This window comes from Leptonychotes weddellii, chromosome 12 (genome assembly GCF_054177405.1).
Source record: "Leptonychotes weddellii isolate Sample4059 chromosome 12, ASM5417740v2, whole genome shotgun sequence".
NCBI classification, from domain to species: Eukaryota; Metazoa; Chordata; class Mammalia; order Carnivora; family Phocidae; genus Leptonychotes; species Leptonychotes weddellii.
This window is the reverse complement of record NC_138380.1, coordinates 64,090,215-64,111,339: the sequence shown is the minus strand read 5'-3', so window position 1 is coordinate 64,111,339 and position 21,125 is coordinate 64,090,215. Positions and strand designations below refer to the sequence as shown.

The 21,125-nt window shown below is 33.8% G+C and overlaps 1 protein-coding gene across 3 annotated transcripts in view; it reads left to right on the top strand.

The window, feature by feature from the left end:
• The window catches only part of VPS50 (VPS50 subunit of EARP/GARPII complex), a 126,090-nt gene that overhangs the window by 12,458 nt on the left and 92,507 nt on the right, over window positions 1-21,125 (top strand). For 2 of the 3 annotated variants that reach the window (XR_014139358.1, XM_081800532.1), the window contains exons 3-9: window positions 6,658-6,780; window positions 8,135-8,206; window positions 10,195-10,248; window positions 11,081-11,151; window positions 11,832-11,949; window positions 12,051-12,086; window positions 13,312-13,394. Coding sequence is in view for 2 of the 3 variants with exons in the window: in XM_081800532.1 (XP_081656658.1) it covers window positions 6,658-6,780; window positions 8,135-8,206; window positions 10,195-10,248; window positions 11,081-11,151; window positions 11,832-11,949; window positions 12,051-12,086; window positions 13,312-13,394 (557 nt within the window). In the remaining variant the exon portion in view is untranslated. The remainder of the gene's footprint in view (window positions 1-6,657; window positions 6,781-8,134; window positions 8,207-10,194; window positions 10,249-11,080; window positions 11,152-11,831; window positions 11,950-12,050; window positions 12,087-13,311; window positions 13,395-21,125) is intronic. The other variant, XM_081800533.1, reaches the window with a different exon arrangement.

Genomic DNA, 21,125 nt, shown 5'->3' with positions numbered 1-21,125 from the left:
AAGGGTTAAATTTGAGAGATGTTTTAAAAGCAGAATTTAGGACTGAGGATTTTATTGGACGTGGAAGGTGAAGGTATTGGAAAGATTGTGGTTTCTAGACACTGAGATCAAAGGTGTTGTGACGTCTTTTCTCAGAATAGATAGTATTTCTTCTTTTGGAGAGTGGGTCTGATGAGATGTTTTTAAAACTAATAGAAAAACAGAATCCAGACTATACACTGGGCTTCTCTCTCTCTCTTTACTTCAGTTTGTGACGTGCCTTTCTTTAGTATTAGCGTCCAAATAGACAGGAATGTGGCAGACAGCTTGATGTTTTTCACTGAAGTTGAGAAATTTTTAAAGATAGCTTTTGTAAAAAAAAATATTTGATGTCTCTAAAGCTATTATCTTTAGTGTTTTCCTTTTCATAGAAATAAATTTAGAAAAATACCCGTGAAAAATATAACTGTTGGGTAAGAGAAGTAAATAAAAACATTTGGCAGAGTATCACATATGAAAGATTTGCTTTCTAGTTTTGTGTTTTGTTTTTTTTTTAAAGATTTTATTTATTTATTTGAGAGAGAGAGAATGAGAGAGAGCACATGAGAGGGGGGAGGGTCAGAGGGAGAAGCAGACTCCCTGCCGAGCAGGGAGCCCGATGCGGGACTCGATCCAGGGACTCCAGGATCATGACCTGAGCCGAAGGCAGTCGCTCAACCAACTGAGCCACCCAGGCGCCCTTTGTGTTTTTATTATATGTTAATAGGTATATTTTTATGAATAAAATCAATTCTCATTCATAATCTTTTTCTTTAAAAACAAATATGTGTTTATTTGGATGCTTTTTTGTATAAAAAGTGATTAAAATACATTATTTAAATCACTTAAATGTGTTATAAAGCTGGATTAAAATAATGCCACTTTAATAACCTTCTAGAAAAATCTATAAATCATTTTATGGAAACCTCCCTTCCAATTGTAACCTCACCAGTATTCCACTAGATGGCACTGAAAGCCTGAAAAAAAACAACAACAACTAAGTAGGCTTTAAAAGCTATGTTTTATTTAAAACACACAAACACAAATGGATGATGAGCCTGGTGCTTTGATGGATCATTATTGTTGTTCCAGTGGGATTTTAAGAAAATGTACCATTTCCCTGCGTAATCCGACATCTGGCAATTCATTACAAATTTATATGGTATATGTATGGTTTTAGGGTATTTGATTTTGAATCCTGTTTCATTTGGAAACAAAACCTATTTTTGTTCAGTGATTTATTTTATAATACTGATTGAATATTGAAAACTTCATGTTTTTGTTCTTCTAGCTAGAAGATTTTGGTAGCTAAACATTTTTTGCTCTCATTTAAAGCTCTAATGTGATATTAACTTTGATAAGACTATAATTATTTTTAGAATTTATTATAGCAGAGTAGCTTTTTTTAAAATGTTGATTGACAAAGAAATGCAAACAGTAAGAAAAAACCTTTGGTAAGATTTGTCTTGGTAAACCCCAATTCATGCTTTACAAGAATAAAATTTCTTTTTTTTTTTCTTCCTTACTCCCTCTCAACACAATGCATTCTGCCATTCAGGATTGTAATGTGAACCGTAGTCTAATAAACTACGTACAGAAATGGAAGTTGGTTTGCATTTCATTTTTTTTTATTCTGTACATTTTTTGTGGGATTTTAAAACTTGACCTATGAAATGAAGATTTTGCATTCATCTTTTTTGTTTGAATAAAAAACCTACTATTGAAGACTCTAAGTTTCCAAGCTGTTCTGTGAGTTTAAAAATTAGGTTAAATTGCTTTTCGAAATTAAAGAGAAAATTGAGTTTACTAATGGTAAGGAGAACTGTGAAGTTGTCACAGCTCACTTTTTACACTTATGAAAGTGAATAGAATTAAAAAATTTGAACTTGAGTTGGTATTTTTAATTTGTGTGGTATTTTGTATAATTTAAAAGTAGTGGTTAAATGCAAAATTTGTAGTCTTTTTTTTTTTTTGTCCTAAACTTGAATACATTCCCATAAGAGATGAACTCTTAAGTAGGAAATTGCTTTGTAAAGTTATAGCCTAGTTCCTTAGAAACCATAAATACACTGGAAATGTTTTATAACACCTTACACTTGAGGGCTCCAATTGTTTTTATAGACCTGAATCCCCAGTTCTCATAAAACCTTTTGTTGTTATGTTGAGAGGAAAAATGACTTGGCTAAAACAAAGATGTTCACTTAAATTTCTGTTATGATTGTTTTTCTTCATTTTTCATAAAGTTACATTTATAATGTGCATTTTATATGTATGTTCATACAGCTTTATCTCAGAGCTGATCAAAATGGAAAAAAATAGGCTAGGTAGAATTAGATACAATCCTACAGTGTATTGTGACTGCTGAAAAGACAGCCTCTAAAATATTGACTACTTTGTTTTCTACCACTTGTCTAAAATAATCCTGCTTGGTTTATTATGTTAAGAAAATACTGAATATTTATGCTTACTTTTTTGATACAGCATCTGGCACGGTGATAGGTGTTAAGCTTTTATTTTTAGTAAAGGAAAAATATGGTTCTAGGGTATATAAAAATATATTGGATTAAAAAAAATCTCTATTGTTGCATTTTATTGCCTCTTGGTGTATATGTAGATGCTCCCTCTGACATTTTTCCACCCTGTGAAGCCATCCTCTGCCGTTTAACCTGTTGTATGCTTTCCCGCTACAGCTTTTACTTGTGCTTTGCTTTGTATTTGTTACCTTATTTCCCCAAATTTCTCAAATTTGAAATTTCACCTGTTCTCTCTTCTCTAAATGGCACCTGTTCCATTAAATGTGAACTCACTGCCCTTCGATGCCCTAGGTTTTGTTTGTTCTCCCTTATGTTCTGCCTTGCAGGGCATTGCTTCTTCCTTCATCTGACCTCTTCTATTACTTCAGCAGCTATTTTTTTACTCAACTTTATTTCTGTATGACCTAGTATAGGGAATTCTTACATAGTGGGAATTAAAAAAAAATGTTAAATTGAAATATGTGACTCAATTGAGAAAGGTATGATAAGAGAGCTTTGAAAGTAGACAGGTTATTTCCTAATGATAGTATGGAAGAGAGACTTGATTTGTTCTTTTTTGTCATTGTATTTTTATTTTTATCCCCTTTACAGTTAAATTCATTACCTTAATTGTAGTTTTTCTTCAGTCTTAATTTTGGGGTAAGCAATGTACTTTTTCTTTAAGTGTAGTTGATTACCATTAGCAAGCAAGTTGTGGCGAATTTTGATGGTCTATAGTTGTCGATATATTATTTTTGGATTTTCAAGTTTTATAGAGCATTTATACCACTTTAATGATAACATGTATTTATTAGTTACTATGTGACTTAAAATTTACTATAAAATAAATTTTTATAATAGTCTGTAAGACTGAAATACTTGATTCTCAAACTTAGCTTATCAAAAATTATTGTAACTTTAAAAGAAATCATATATTTTAATATGGTATAAGGTGTTTCATTTGTTATTCTGGTCCCCTGGTTTTGCCTTTTAAATTTTCTTTGTAGGAAATATTTTGTTCATTTTGTTTATGTAAAATTTTGCCTCATACATATATATTGGCTTGCAAAATTGGTTTTAGGTGAAGAATTATGTATTTTTCTACATCTCCAATTCAAGGAAACCAGTTTATATAATGGCAAAATTATGGGGTAATTGTGGTAAGAATATACAATCTTGCTGTTTTTGTTTATTTTTCTAATTTACATGCTTAAAGTATCCCTAAAATCACTTAACATTTTTTATTATTTCTAGTTAGAAGAAAGAGATCTTTTATTAAGAGTTTGTGGAAAGTTTTGACTATCAAAACAACGTCCTTTCCTTTCTTTTTGCTCTTTTTTTTTATACAGCTCACTATGTAAATTAATTTTAGTCAGTCAGTGATTGCTTTCTACAGTGTGCCTTGGCACTACAGAACATAATGATGGGGAATAGGGAGAAATCTCAGTTCTCAAAAGGTGTGTTATTGGATTGAGCAGGGGGCACTCACAGTAGTGAAACATGTAGAGAATGATCAGGTAGAAGCAGTCTTGCAGCCCTCAGGTGCAGTGGGATTGAAAGGAACAACGTGATCAGGATCTGGTTAGAATGGAGTTTGTCTAAATGAGTTCAGGTGTATATTTTCACAGAGGAGCCACTCAGTTGTCCGAAAGGAGAGGGTATTTTATAGGGATATAGTTTGGACATTTGTTTTGGATTGAATTCTGCTTTGTGTGCTATGTTTCTTTCTCTGCCGTTCTTGATTTTATCCCTCTTCTTAGTCTAGGTTACTTAGAGTGTCAAGTGTTATGTGTCTGTTCTTTGAAATTATATGGGTTTGTCTGCTCTCTCTGATATAATTGTTTAGTTCTCCAAGAAGGAATGGCACTTGACCTTTTATATACATATACAGATTGTACCCTTTTTACAGATTCATTACGTTTGTGAAGTGTACACTTGTGAGATATTTATAAATGAAATCATGTTTTCCCTTTGACATTCTTAATAACTTTGGGTATTTGTTTCACTTGTCATTGTGTGTGTGTGTTTGTGTATATGTCCTTTACAGGTGAAAAAATGACTGAGTTGCCCAAGTTAATACCAGAGGCACAACTAAAACCCAAGGGTCTTTACCTTTAGATCAATTCATTAGGTAGTGTATGGAGAACGTCAGCATGGAGTTATATGTCATTGGCATATCTATATTTAAGATGAAAGTGTTCATTCATTGCAGTCTATTTGAATTTTTTGCTTGACTTTGTACTTGATATTTTCAGTCTTAGCAATTTTTAGAATTTTTTTTTTTTGAATGGTACCAACCTCATTTGTTTCTTAGTGGTGCTGTGAAATTCCTAGGGAGGCAGCATTGCCGTATCCTCACCTGGGTCTTTTTCCCTGCCTCAGGTTGCAGCATCAGAAGCTGGTATTTCAAATGCCTGTGGACTCTTAGGGAGAGAAATTGCCAAGAATTTCTGATCTCGTTTTCCATTTCATGTCTCACTCATTTCAAATTTTTATTAAATGCTTGGAGGTTGCCCATGAGTAGCCTAGTTGGAAACCTTTCTGTAAGTGGTGTGGTTTTAACCCAAGTCTGTCCCTCAGCGTCATTGTCCAGGGTGCAACGCAGATTAGTGTGTTTGTTGTCGATAACCCCCTGCTACACACATACAAACACACATACACACACACACACACACACACACATACACACAGAGGAATGCAGCTCCCACTGTTTGGACACTGGATTTCTTACTTTACTCATAGTATTTGATTGCATGCTAAATCACTGACCCTTTTTTTTTGGTTAATGTATTTTATTAAGTTGAGTTTTGGTACAGAAGAGGCATTTTCTTTCACATGCACTTTTAATTATGTAGAGTTGATTTTTGTATGACTTTGCCTTCTCTTTTAAATTTATTGGAATTTTAAATACAAACAGAACTATTCTCTTGAGTTTCAGATTTATTGCTCTAATATTTTCTTTTAGCTTGAATCTAAGAGGAGATAATTTTATAATTAATAATTTTTCATATTTAAATTATAAATTAAAGTCTAAAAGATATATAAGCTAGATTCTTTTTTATAAATGAAAACTGCCCTGCAATAAAATAATCTAGAGTATTTCTATTTGGAAAACAATGTTCTCTAATTGACATTATAATTTCTGTGTATTTAATTAATGATTTATTAAGGATTTTTGTTAAGTATTATTTTAATGACTATAAAATTATTTTAAGTATGAGTTTCTTTTGTGTTCTTAAATGTATTTGAGATTAATATGAATAAAAAAATCAAAGGACTAAATTGTTAAATGTCTATAATAATGTGTTGATTAATTAGTATGGCAGAGAGTGGGTGTCTGAGTTAATGAAATTTCCCAGTTAACTGAAGGTTTATCCAATTATGCAGTGAAATTGCATAGGATCAGGATGCTGACATTAGGGGTAGGGATTTGTCTGTCAAGCTCTTTTTAGTTGTGTAAATCCATAGAAGCTCCATTCTGTATCATTAGAGAGAAAGCGTTTTATCAAATACAGAGCTTTAGATTCATAATCAGATCATTAATTGCATTATCAGCACACTTTGAAGGAAGCCTCATAGGATTACAGAGCTAAACTTGTGAATCTTTTTTGGAGCCAATGTTTCTTAGCCGAGCAGTGAGATTTCTAGCACAAGGAAGGATGTCTGCTCTGCTCAGGGTTTTAATGCTGATTGTGACCTGCAAGTCATTGAGATATTCCCTGGTTATCTGTGCTAAGACAGATTTTAGAATGTTAAATGATGAAAATGCGTATGTATGTGGTATGTATGTATGATAGATACTACGTAGTCACTTTGGTTTTTCCTTTTGTTAAACTTATAAATTCTTCCACCTATCCATTGGCACACACAGAATTGAAAATAAAATCTGAATCTTCAGACTGGCTATTTTTTTTTTTCTTCAATAGATGAGTAGTTTTTAATATTTTAGTGCTTTAGTAGTCCTAATTTTCCATGAACTTTCCTGTTTTCTGTCAGTTTATCTCCTTGCTTGGAATGGTTCCCAGGAGATTTGTGACTATTAAGACAGGTGATTATTTATTTCCATGCAGGTAGAATTATAACAGGTACAAGTACTGTAATTGTGATTTCTTTTTTTTTCTTAAAGGAGGAATTCCGAGAACTTCGAGACCAGCCTAGTGACCCTCAAGCTGAACAAGAGCTAATTAATAGTATTGAACAAGTATATTTTTCAACGGACTCATTTGATATTGTTAAATATGAGCTGGAGGTAAAACAAAATTCATTAAAACCTATTTAAACCCTATCTTGTTCAGTGACTGAATTGGGGGATGAGATTTGAATGCTTTTTAGGGGTGTTCATCCATCCTTTCTTCCTTCCTTAAAACTAGGACTGGTTTATGATGACCATATAGTGATTTATTGAACTGTCCACATTGTTTAATGATTAAATTATTTTAAAAAATGTAAAATTAAGTGCAGCTATAGAATATTGGTCCAGGAAACATTTCTGTAATTTTGGTTTTTATTTTTTTATTTTTATTTACACAATTCACAGCATTCACCATAGTACATACCCTCCCTAATGTCCATCACCCAGCCACCCCTCCCTCCCACCCCCCTCCATGTATTTTTGGTTTTTAACTGTTAGCATGCAATATGTTGGTATGCTGCCTCTATCTTATTTTATATTTTCAAAATATGTTTAGAGAAGCTTTGAGACTTTTAAATCTTTTTTTTTTTAAGATTTTATTTATTTATTTGAGAGAGAGAGAGAGAGCACATGAGACGGGGGGGAGGGTCAGAGGGAGAAGCAGGCTCCCCGCCGAGCAGGGAGCCCGACGCGGGACTCGATCCAGGGACTCCAGGATCATGACCTGAGCCGAAGGCAGTCGCTTAACCAACTGAGCCACCCAGGCGCCCAAGAAGCTTTGAGACTTTTAATCATCAATGTATCTTTACATAATTGTTTTGCCATGATAAAGACCTCTATGCCATGATGTTTATAATGTTGGCATTTTAAATTTATAGAAAATTCAAAAAAGAATAGTAAAATCTGGTTTTAGATGAAACCAAATACAGTATGCATACATACTTTATATGCACTATATACACCATCAGCCCCCAGTCGTTCTGAAGTTTCATCAGTCCATTGACTGAAACTTGGAGTTTCCAGTATACACAGCAGTATGCATTTTTGTTAGTTTCCCATCCTGTCTTTTGAAAGCTGATGTGGAATCTAGAATGTACTCCAGCAACTGTCACTATCACAGTATAGTGCTTAGTTACTATTCCTAATATTTCAGAGGGGAAATGTTTTGAGTTCTGTTGTAGACAAGTAGGGATATACCTATGGCTGATAGAGGGTAAGGTTAGGATGTGGGACTTTCTTCTGTCCTATAGGGCTGGGTGAGGGATGGCATGTGAGAGGGTTGGGCAACAAACATGTGGAAGCTTTCGTGTCTGAAGTCTAGTGGGGAAAGTGGGGAGGCCAAGAGGAGTGGGTGGGAATGGGATGAGGCACTGTTTTACATGCACAGATGATAGTTTGTAAGTCAGAAGTATGCAGGTAAATGAAACCAAATTAAACTATTTTTTATTCTTCATTTATGGGTATTTTTTAGAAACTCCCTCCTGTTCTCAATTTGCAAGAATTAGAGGAGTACAGAGACAAATTGAAACAACAGCAAGCTGCAGTAAGTAAAAAACACCTTTCTTTCTGACATAACTAAATGAAACAGCAGGGGGGTGTAATATTTGCAGATTTTATGGTTTAACTTAACATGTTAAACAAATATTATTTAACATGACTCAGACTCAATGATACATTTATTTAAAAATTTAATGCCTATTCAGTTTCCCTCCCATTACCTTGATATAGATTTCCTTCTAGAACTGAGAGGTTTTTTTCTCTGGAATCCTGAATGTGATCAAAGATTTTTGAATCTTTTCTTTTTGGATTGCTAAGTACCTTTAGGCTCCTTGTCATGCATGCATGACTTCCCTACTATAGTTTCTTATCTCAGAATAAAGGCCCCCACTTGTAGTTGAAATAGGCCCAAAGAGAAAAGAGAGCTAAGATTCAGAATGTTACAGTTGTAGTCACTGATTAATTGTCTGGCATTGGGCAAGTCACTTAGCCTTGCTCAATCTGTGAAGTGACGGGTTAGGCCTGCATTTTCTTGGATGCTGTAAAATTCTGTGATTCTGTGATTTTCCTTGCTGAGGAAGGCTGAGCTCCTTTAATAGAACTTAGACTATACTGTAGATTAAATAATGTTAGTACGGGATCTTGATAATTATTTTATTTTATTTTTATTTATTTATTTTTTTAATAATACATTTGACAAATAAAGGAAGATATACTTCTCCTTCTTTTGTACTACACTCAGAGGTCTCAGTGGGTGCTGGGATCTCCCTGGGGGTAGCAGCAGTGGTGTTGGGAAGGGACTTGACCAATAGAGGGTTGTGTGGTAAAAGTGCTTTTAGAGAACTGGATTCCAGTGGATGGTGGCATCTTTTGCCTTCTGTTGGTTTCAGCATGTTTAAATATGTGCACATCTGTCTCTGTACTTGATCTGATAGTATTCTTTAGGGAATGAGGCCCCATTACAGGGGCCAGATAGCACAGTGACCTTTAGAATTTGGTACACCTGGGCTTGAATCCTGGCCTTGCTGTGGGGGCTGTGGGTCAGTTACTATGATATTTAAGATTATTCATCTGGAAAATGAGGAACCCATTTTAATAGATTGTTATGAGTACTGATTGAGATAATGTAGGGAAAGCACTTAGTACACTGCCTGACACAGTGCAGGCTAACAACTATACTGTCTATTTTAAACTATTAAAAAAAAACCCCAGTTTGATAAAATTAGGCCAGTTTCTGTCTATACATCTATATAAATTCATATCTAAACAAATTCAAAGCAGTTAAGAAAATATAGAAGGGTTAATGCAATAGTTGAATGTATGTGTAATTCTTTGTTCTCAGTTGCTTGGGGAAGGGGAAGGGAAACTCAACTAATTGAGTTTTTTGAGCAAAAATTCACTAAATGCTTTGGATGTGCCATGCTCCATAGTACCTGTAGTGTAGTCTAGCAGGTGCCCCTGAAACTGAAATAAGAGCCTCATATTCAAAATCATTATAATTCTTACATACACTAACATTTTTCACGGACTTGACCAAGGAAACCTTAGGTATGTTCATAGCATTCCAAAAAAAATCCCCCCAAAAACACGTTTTCAAGTTTTCAGAAGTAGAGGACCAAATTACTGTTTGTCTTTTTAGGTGGTCCAAAGTATCTAAAGGGTACAGGATGTTCTCTGTTTCCCAGACACTGTGTCCATAAATTCAACTGATTGTTTGTCTTACGAGTTCGTCTTTTAAAAGCAAATCTTAAGCCCTTAAAGATCTTACACCTTTGTGCATGTTAATAAATCAGATGATTCTCATATTATTAACAGTCATAATGACCATTTATTGAGATTCTATTAAGGACCAAGTATTATGCTCTCTGTTATATCCCTTTTACTAATTTCATAGCCCAGAGCATGCCAATATCTGCTGTAGAAGTTATTGGGAAGACCTATGGAATATTCTTACAAAAATTTAAAATGTAAAATGGAACGGGAAGTATGTGGCTTTTTCTTTTACTTCCTTTGTTTGATTGCATGTTTTTATAGGTCTCTAAAAAAGTAGCAGATTTAATCCTTGAAAAACAGCCTGCTTATGTAAAGGTAGGATGATATTTGTTATTTTTAATAGTAAAATTTTAAAAATGCCTAAGTGACTTACACTTGAAAGTGTTGAAATGATTTAGTCTCTTGTCTGTAGTTCTGTAGCAACATATTGACTCTATTTGGGGTGTGTGTGGGGGGGGCTATATATGTATGTTTTTCTCTCTCATTTGGGGGAATTTACCAAACTGAAGAAGTGACTTTTTATAATTGATTTTAAAGTAATCTCTTTGGTTCTTCCAAACTTTAGAAGGCCCAGTGAAAATTCCTTCTGTGTACTTTGTAACATGTCGATCATTAATAATGACTGCTCAATAGCAGTGTAACAATCTGTCTTTAAAAGATAATAAAATTGGAATCTTATAACTGAATCTGTCTTTGAATCAGAAAATCAGAGACTCCAAAATCCATTGAAATACCTACCAGTGTTCAGATGAAGACATCTGTTGTCAAAGCATCTTAGGAAACAGAAATCATACTTGTCATATCCTTGATTATCTTCTGAAGTTCTGTTGGGTAGAAACATTTCAATGGATGTATTATTAGTATTTGTTTATGCCTGTCTAAAACAGGTTGGATCTAGTTTTCCTTATGAGCAATACTGACTAAATATTTTATCATATGTCATTGTGAAAATCATTTGAAAGTAGTCATTTTAAATTATTTTGTGAAAGATACACCAACAGTTTTCAATTTTAGCTATCTTTGTTGCTACTTTGTTTTCTAAGCAGGCTTTTCTTTGAAGCCTACTAAAGTTTTTGTTAGAGTATCGTATGAATAATAAAGAAAAATAAAATGCCTCCACAATAACCTATACCTAATTTTTCCATAGGAACTTGAAAGAGTTACCTCATTACAGACGGGTCTTCAGTTAGCTGCTGTTATCTGCACAAATGGGAGGAGGTATTGCATTTGATGAATATTTTGTTTTTTAAGCTGGAAAACATTTCAAGAAAAATTGTGAAATTGTCATTGATAATTGAGTTTTTATTATGACTATGGTTTCTAGAATACTGTTCATTAACTGAATATATATTATGATCTAAAAGCTGCACTAAGAAAGTATGTGTGAAATGAAATATCTATAAATCTCATTATGGCCTTAACATACTGCTGTTTTTATATTGTTTGGATTAATGCTTCTCAAACTATAAGGATCAGACTTTTTTTCTTTTTTAATTTCCATTTTTTTTTACTATTTTTGTAAAATGCACTAAAAACAAAATGCTAAGAAAATAACCTAGGACATAGAGAATGTTGTCTCAGTTTTTTTATTGATTCATCAAACTTAAAATTATTATATCAGTTTTTGCTCTAAGTAGTTTTTTAATACTTATTCTCCATTTCTGTACTTTTCTTGTGACGGATCAGTAACAGTTTGAGGATTGGCACCAGTCCACCCACCATGCTTTGAGTAATGCTGGTTGAGATTGAGCCGTTGAATACATTTGTCAAATAGTAGTCACAATCCCTGATTTTAAGAGTAATTGAGGATATCACCTTGTCAGTTGCCTAATTGTTCTGTGTGAATAGTGTTCTTATTATAATAGAAAAATTTAAGTATTTATTCTTCTTTTTTGTAGACACTTGAATATTGCCAAGGAAGGTTTTACTCAAGCTAGTTTAGGCCTTCTTGCAAATCAAAGGAAACGTCAGTTGCTGATTGGACTTCTGAAATCTCTGAGAACTATAAAAACATTGGTATATACAGGTTACTATTTAAAAATTAAAACTTAATTTTATGGTTGAAACAGATTTACCTTTGACTTTTGTGTGTGTGTGTGTTTTTTTTTTTTTTCCAGCAAAGAACAGATGTGCGCTTAAGTGAAATGCTGGAGGTAAGTAAACAAAGTTTGGAAATTTGGTGATCCTGATACTATTAAATAGAAAAATTATAGTGGAAAACATTCAGATGTGCATTTCTTTCAAATTGCTACATGGTATAAAGAACATTTTTAGACATGTAAATGTACTTGCTCTAGAGCATTTTTCTATTGACATATTTCACTTAGAAAAATTTATTTGGGGAAATGTTTACTTTGTAGCAATGTGGGATTGTTAACTTCAGTATATTGATTGCATTTGCACCCAAATAGCAGTAAAATTATCTTTTGTATCAAGCATATAGGAATGATTTAAGGAATATGTCATATTTGAGTTATGTTTGGTATCTCATAGTAATTGGTTTCCTGAGTGAGCCATCTGTTTTCTCTTTGATGCTTTCTTAGCATTCTCTATGTACTTGTTTTATAAAGCATAAGGTAATTTGTGTGTTTCCCATAATACTTGAGGTCCTTCAGGTAGGTACTTTGTCATCATCTCAGCATCCCCACTGGTTTGAAGTACATTTGTCCAATTATAGAGATGAACATAGGAAAACTTTTTTATGGTTTTCAGTAATCACCGTGTTACTTCTAAACTTAGATTTGAGAAATGCATATGAAAATTTCATTTGGCATTAAATTACTCTTTAGTTGATAAAAACATTCCAAGGTTATTAATGAATATTTCACTTTCTCCCATCCAAGTACTAACCAGGCCTGACCCTGCTTAGCTTCCAAGATCAGTTGAGATCGGGCACATTCAGGATGGTATGGCCGTAGACCGAATATTTCACTTTCTAACAACTTTATTTGTTTTAAAATATTTATTGATTTCTTGGTGGTAAAACTCTTGAGTGTTGATTACAAGTGGAATTCATACTGGTTTGGAACATTTTTTATAAACATTACTGAAAGAAGATATATTAACAGTTAAAGAACACTTTCCCTATGAAGCAGCTTATTATTTTGTGTAGGCTTTATCCACATGTCATGGTCTTAGAGAGCTGTTACTATGTATATGAGGGAAGAGAATATTTTTTCTATGCATACATTTTAGGCTTGGAGCTAGTCGTCTCTTTATATTATTTATTTATCATTGGTATTCTAATCCTGACTTAAGAGGACTTAAAATTTTCTGGTTCTGTAACTTTTGGATGGAGTATGAGTGGAGATTTATTTTTTTCAGGGACTTTAGGAAAAATGTTTCCTGTTTAATGACTTCTGTTGTTGTTATCTTAAGGAGGAAGACTATCCAGGAGCTATTCAGTTGTGCCTGGAATGTCAGAAAGCCGCCAGCACTTTTAAACATTACAGTTGCATAAGGTAAGGTAATATTAAAATTTTAAAGCTGACTCTGTTGTCAGTTTTTAACATATGAGCTGTGTAACACACAATGTTAACGAACATTGAAAATTAATATTAAGTGTTATGTTCTAGTTTAGCATTCTTGTTCATAAATGGGCAGTACAATGAAATTATAAATAATAATTCATAAGGTGTGAAAGATCAGATATTTTTAATCCTACTCCTTCTTTTTACCTCATTGAAACTTTTTTTTTCATATTCTTTCCAATTTATAGAGTAGTAGAGAAGAATAAATTTATCTGTTTACATTTCTCTTGCATCTCTTGGGAATTTTTCCTCCTTAACTTTGCCCAGCTTATAAATATTGAGAGTATTACTGCAGTTTGTTTTTCACATCCAGACAGTTCAAATGTTTGGCTCATCTTGATAAGAATTATTTTGGAAAATTTAAGTGTGATTTAATTTTATGTCATAATCATCTTTGTCATATTTAAGTGATTATGTATTTGATGTGTTACATCTTTTATTTAGTTATTTTTAAAATGTACAGTGTAAAAATGGCCATTGCAGCCTTTGCTATTAGTTCTACTTTATTAATGGGTTTTTGGTCTGCTTAAAATGAAGGTTTTGCATTACTGGTGGCAGTCCCTTGGGGAGGCTCAATCCCCAGGTGTAATTTCCATCATTCCTCTAAAACCATCTCAAGTAAACATACAATCTAAGTAAAATCGTGTGTTTGCCAAGCAAACCCAGCTTCAGATTAAATTCATACCTATCCTAGAACATAACCCCTCAGTCTCTCCTGTATGGAAATTCTGGCAGTTAGTGAGCACGATGCACCCATGTTGTAGATGTTGATTGTTCGTACCTAAAAATAAAAGGATTAGGGAAGACCAAAACATTAGTACAGATTTAATTAAATTTTTTTCTTTTAATATACTCCCACATCATGGGTCTCTGCAGGTTGTAGGATAAGAGCTAGCTATTTTCCCACTAGAGATGCTATTTAATATTTATGGTATTTTTTTCTTTAGGATTGTGCATACTGAATCAACACACTTTTTATTTGATTAGGAAATGCATAGTTGGGTAGTTCCAGTGATGTTTTGTTTTTATCCATTTTGACACCGATTAACTGTCACTATTAAAGACTTGATTATGTTATTTAGATTTGTTTAAATTGAGTAAATAGAGAATTAGCTCTAATATGTTGAATGTATTTGAAAATTTCTAACAAGGGCCTTCTGGGTCCTGAAGAGACAGCACGCATTTAGTTTATTTTGTGGTGATAAATGAGTTACAGTGAGAACAGCTTATATATGATTGGGTGAACATAATTCAGGCAGTTATACATTACTGAGTGTTTATTATATGCCAGGTGCTTTGCTTTAGAATTGGCTGAATGGTGTTGAACTATACATAATGTAATCATTATAATCCCTGGTTTTCTAGATTACCTAGGTAATCTATCAATAAGGGCTTGGATTGAAGAAGGCATAGTGGGATGGTGGGATGGGGTCTTAGGGAGATGGGTGTTGAGCATACAGAGGAAGCACTGGGATCTAACTCCTTCGGGGTCAAGACTAAGGAGGACTTGAAGGAGGGGCATAGGAGTTAGCTAAGACAAGGTATGAGGGTTGTAGACAGGAGATTATGGGTATTATGATGAAGTCTTTGTTGCAGAGATAGCAAGCAAAATGAGGACTGAAAATATCTATCCAAAGAAATCATAGCTGACTTTGTTGGGATAGATTTGCCTGAAGTATAAGTATAGGATGAGAAAATTTTATGAAGAGGGGAGATGTGGAATTGAGGGGGAAATTTGCATATTTGAAAATCTACTGGAAAGTGAGAGGTTGAAAATAAAATAGAGGACATAATATTATGCTAAGGCTTTGTAGGGATTATAGTAGAGGTGACTTTGAAAAGGTCACCTTCTATTATAATAGGAAAGAATGGGTGTGGAAATTTGATGGCAGGAAATTGAGGTAGAGGGTGACATGTGTTGGCACTTTGTTTTTCCTCAATAATTAAAAATTTTGGCTGTGCTAAAGTAATTATCTACTTGATGAGAGTTAACTATACAAAATGTTTTTTAAGGAAATTTTTATTTGGGTTTTTTAAAAGTTAGCGTGAAGTGACTTCTGAGTACTTTCTCATTAAGGTATATAGTGATATGTGGAGGAGCTGTGACTACAGTTATCCGACCTGGTGAAAAGATTGAAATTGAAAAGATCAATAATGGTAACTTAAAGTAATAATTGCTTTATTTTAGGGAGTACATTATATAAGAGGCATGCTGTGTTTACACATGTGAATTGTACATGTAGTAATAAGAAAAGTTTGTCTTATTCTTTGAAAATAGGTAAAAATACATGCACAAATATACTAAAATGTCCCAAGGAATTAATTTCACCTTAGGCTTTGCAGGACCTCTGTTAGAGTTGTGTTTTTAACTTGGTGATGTAGTTACAATGTCGGCGTGGCTCAGAGAGCTTTGCTATTAGTTGGAATTGTTTGGTGGCGGTGCCAGGCCTTCTACCGGGATTCTTCCTCACACACCAGCACTGTTTGCTCTGCTAGCCCCCATTCATCCTGCTTAACCCAGTCTCATTTTTTCTTGTCTTACACTTCTGTTCCTACTTGGGAGAGCATGAGAAATTTGCTCACTTCCTGTAGATAATGGGATATGAGCTATGGTGATAGAGTTAGTTGACGTGTAGGTCAGGTTGAGTCCACAAAAACGAAAGGAATTTTATTCTCTCTTCCTTTTGTGTCTTTATTAATTGGATGTACCTCTTTTATTTTGTGCATTTATTTTCCTTTCTTTTGCTCTTTTTCCTCTGGTCTTCTAAATACAGTACTGTACCTGTTCTTGAGCTCTCTGGTTGGGACTGCTCAGACATGATTCATCAACACTTTAAAAATTCATTTCATTGACCTGGAGCTGTGGAATTTAACCAAAGGCAAGATTTAATCTTTGCTTGGACCTGAGTGAATCAGAGTGAAAAATCATTTGACACTCTGGTAATCCGAGGAATAGTAACTAATTTCCAACTGTTTATACTCTCATTTTCTTTAACATTTAAATTTATTTTCATTTCTCTTGATGGCTAGAGAATCATGAAGTATATTCGTTTTAGAAATGTCCTTAAGAGAACAACCCGTGATGCAAAGCATTTCTGGGTTCTGGTGTAATTTTTTTTTTTTTTAATATACTTTAGGCAAGTTCATATGCACAACGTACCTGCTTGTCCACTTTTTAATTTTTCCTAGGTAGAGTGTATGTTTCTCTTTTCTTTGCTAGTCACATTGCTCTTCTGTTGGAAAAAAGGGTTTTGGCAGATGGGAGAGACCCTGTGGTCTTAGGAGTAGATTACATGGGGCAACTGAGGGCTGACTCTTAAGATTCTGAAAGCAGGAAAAACAGAATTCATATATTTGCTTCTGCATAAAGAACCCTTGACTGTATTGTCTGTCTCAGGTTATATGACTGTGTAGCTTAATACATAAAGTACCAAGTAATACAATGTACACAGTTGATTGAAAACTGAAAGAAAACTTGTACCCCTTCAGTACCTTGTATTTTCCTTGAGATATGATGTGTTTCAACATCTTTAATAAAAGATAGTATACCAGTTTTGTCACTTTTATAACTGACAGGGAACATTTTTACATTATTTGACGTTTCTTGAGTTGATCGACAGAATCATATATTTGGGATTTACTGGGAATAGGAATCAGTATGTTTATGTTAAAGTATGTCTGCGAATGAAGCATTTAATTTATTTTTCACTTGAAATTTATCTAAATTAGTTTCAAGAAAAGTTATTTTTAAAAGTCAAAACTGCTTTATTGTTTATTTCATTTGAAAGAAACTACTTGAGGGAATCTGAGAGCATTCTGGATTATGCACTCAAAAGTTTGTATACCACCAGAACTAGAATATCTTTCTCGAGTACTATACTTTAGCATAGACACATGTATTTAATTTCTCATAATCTTCAAAATACCCTTTTTTCCCCCTCAGAATATGAACTTGGTAGTGGAATAAAAATTGTAGGTTGTAGAACTTCTTTAAATCCTAGAATAATGAACCAGGCTTTTTGGTACAAATACAGCAATACTAGGGACTGTGCGTCCCCTATTGCCCTTGATTCCCTTCTAGCAAGACGTCATGCTCTGTCTTTGTCTAGGTTCAGGCAAGGGGAACCTAGGAACTCTGCCTGGGATTGTGTTCGGAGCAGTGAGTGTTTCGGCTGGGTCACCACGCCAGCTACCTAGACCCATGGGTAGATCTGGAGTCCTTGTTGCTCTGTCTTTATGGGCCGAGTTATTGACAGTATGCTATTCGCATACTGCCTGCGCTCCTTATCTTTTATTTTAATTTGTTTTCCTCTGTCTCCCTCCCCCATGCTGTGCCATTTTGAAATAATGTAAAGTAAAATCTACTGATGGCAAAACATAATATTTAAACAAAAGTGTCTTAAACAAAAGGTAAAAGTTTCTTTCTGCCTTACCCACCATTCTCTTTCCTACTCCCTGAAGTAAACCACTTTTACAGCTTATTAGTTTTTTTTCCAGTAGATTTCATTGTAATTTAAAGTACTGTGTTAAAATATCTTTTTCCTGATTCATCATTGTAAATAGTTGTTGACTCTCTGACTGTTTACTCCTCCTATTAAAATACCAATAAGAGATAGGAATTTGGTATACTTTCTTTTGCTTCTCTTCTCTGTCTTCCAGGATATATTAGTGAAACTGTTATTTTTACTTGGTCAAGTTTATAACATTTATATTCTTTTGCAGCTATAGTTAAATCTTCTGTGTTTTCTCAGTAGGTTACTTCCAGAAAAATTAACCTAATAGAAATTGTATTTATTATATCATGATTATATAAATATTATCTGCAGGACTAAGTATAGTGATTGGACATAAAAAAAGAAAAGTAATCCTTTCTCTCTACATGAAAATCAAAATCTATTGGTGTTTTTTTTATTTGTTGAACATTTTTCACCTTTTTTAGGTCCTACTCAACTGCTATCATTTCTATAATGTTTCCTTTTTTATATGTTCCTTTGTCTTGTTTTGTTATAGTTTTGTTACAGTTATCCCTTTGAGAAATTTTTTTGATATGGAATATATGGGAAATCAATTTCAGATTTTGAAATGATGTTAATTTAGTTCATACCCATGATTGAAAGAAAAATTATTTTTTTTTTGGAAAATGAAATGCATTGCTCAGTTGCCTTTTAGCCTTCTGTTTGTAGGACAGGGTCAGATACTATTCTCATTCTCACAAATAGTGCCTTTTTTTTTTTTAAAGAAACTTTAAGGATTTTTCTCTTTTTATTTGGTGTTCTAAAATTTCGCCAGTTGTCTAGGAAAGTCATTTGTGTCAGACTCTTTATTCCTAGATGATGAGACAAGAATGAAATATTATTTAATCCTTATCTGCATGAGATGCTTCTTGTTATATCAAGAGCTTTTGAAATGTATTTGTTCTCCAGGAGCTTATAATAACAGGCAGTTAACAGGCAGGACTGTGGGATAATATGCCAGTTAAAAACACAGAGTACATAAACAAAAGACCATCAGAAATGTTCATGCTGTGAATGGCTTGCTTCTTATACCCCTATGGGAATGGAAATATTGACATGTATAAGAGTGTGAATAGAAGCTAGGCACTGTTAGCTTTGACGGCATCAACTGTACAGTAATTCTAAATTAGATTTTAATAAGGTTTTTTTCACTAACACTTTATTTTTTTAGCTCTTAAAAATTGAATCATGATGGTGATGATAGTGATGATGGTTGTGATAATATTTAACATTTTTTGGGCTTTTCTATGTGTTCAAGCACTGTACTAATCATTTGCCTTGCCTTTTCTTATGTGGTATTGACAAAATATTCCACAGAGGTTTTATTATCATTTCTATTTTATAGATGAGGAAATTGATGCTTTGTAAAATAGGTGGCAGAGTCAGGATTTAAACTTCGGTCTCCTGGAATGAAATGGAAATGGAAAGAGCTTTTTGCTCTTAACCACTACTACACTATATTGTCTGATAATGTAATAACTATTATATGCAGCAGAAGCTCGTGGCTAGGAGGCCAATTTTTATTCATCTCCAGTAGCTGAGTTTGTTGTATTTTTTTTCCTACACCTGTTTCTACCAGTTGTGTTTGTTACTGTATTTATGTTAAGTAAATAAACTAATGAAACAGGTTTTTGAAAGTAGATAAGACAACTCATAAAAATGGGGATATAAGGTAACTAAATGTGATTTGGCATTCAAATTGTTTTGCATTTGTCTTTAAGTTCCTACTTATCACAGAGAAACTGAAACTTGAAATTATAGACAATTTGTGTGTGATTTGGCTCATATAAAACCGAGAAGTTAAATCTCCATTCAAATGAGAAGATTTTGGGTCTAAATCAGAAATGGGTAAATGAAATACGGTTATACAATTGTACTTATAACATTCAACATACATGTAAATAGACATGCATACACACAGGTATAAATATTCTCGTTTTAACTTTGATCAGTTGACCAACTGAAAGGTCTGTTGAACTTTAGCCCGGGGTGGGCAAACTTTGTCTTTAAAGAGCCAGATAATAAATATTTTAAGCTTTGTGGGCCATAAGGTCTCACTTGCAACTGTTTAGCTCTGCCCTAGCAGCCATAGACAATATGTAAATAAGTTCATGTGGCTGTGTTCCAATAAAACGTTGTTTAGAAACATAGGCTATTGGCTAGATTTGGCTCCTGGACCTGACCTCTGCTCTAGAATTAGAATTCATAAAGTTTGGAGATGTTTTGAATATCTGTAGTAGTTTTAGTAGTGGACTCTGATTTTTGAACAGAGTGAGGACAGAGATCTGGGTGGGTTCAGTGATTTTTGGAGTTCTTTTACAGTCTGTACATGGTTTGAAAGACCATGTGGACACTTCATGGTATCTCACCATTGTTGGTTTAGCCTCAAAGTGTTTGAAAGTCAGGTTTTCTCTGAAGAATGTTAATAAACTCTTTGACAGCTGTGACTAGATTGAAACCACTGGAAGAGATCTCTGATCTAAATACCTGGAATATCCAGGGTCAATGAACATACAGTATAAACTTGCAAGTATAAATTTTACTTAAGCTAATTTTATAAGTTTTAGCACTCCACTGAATCATATACAAAGATGCAGTAATTGAGTAACTGATATTTAGCATGTAATAGGATCTTGAAACTTTAGGGTGGGAAGCAACCCTCTGGATCTAGCACACTTTTGTATAGGAAGCTGATGCCCAGGAATATTAAAGAGACTTAAACCACATGACTCATTAATAACAGACCAGGGAAAGATCACTAAGATGCTAATTACCTCTGTACCATGTTGCTTTTCTGTATGGTCAAATTCGTACAAAATTCTGATTTATATGCAACCTTTCCAGGATTCATTTTATGAGTGTATATGTCCTAGATCAGCTATTTAAGAGAACAATATTAGTTATTTATGGATATATTTAATATCTTCTGTAGTGATGTTAAAAGTGCCCCCCAGGGGCGCCTGGGTGGCTCAGTTGGTTAAGCGACTGCCTTCGGCTCAGGTCATGATCCTGGAGTCCCGGGATCGAGTCCCGCATCGGGCTCCCTGCTCGGCAGGGAGTCTGCTTCTCCCTCTGACCCTCCTCCCTCTCATGCTCTCTGTATCTCATTCTCTCTGTCTCAAATAAATAAATAAAATCTTTAAAAAAA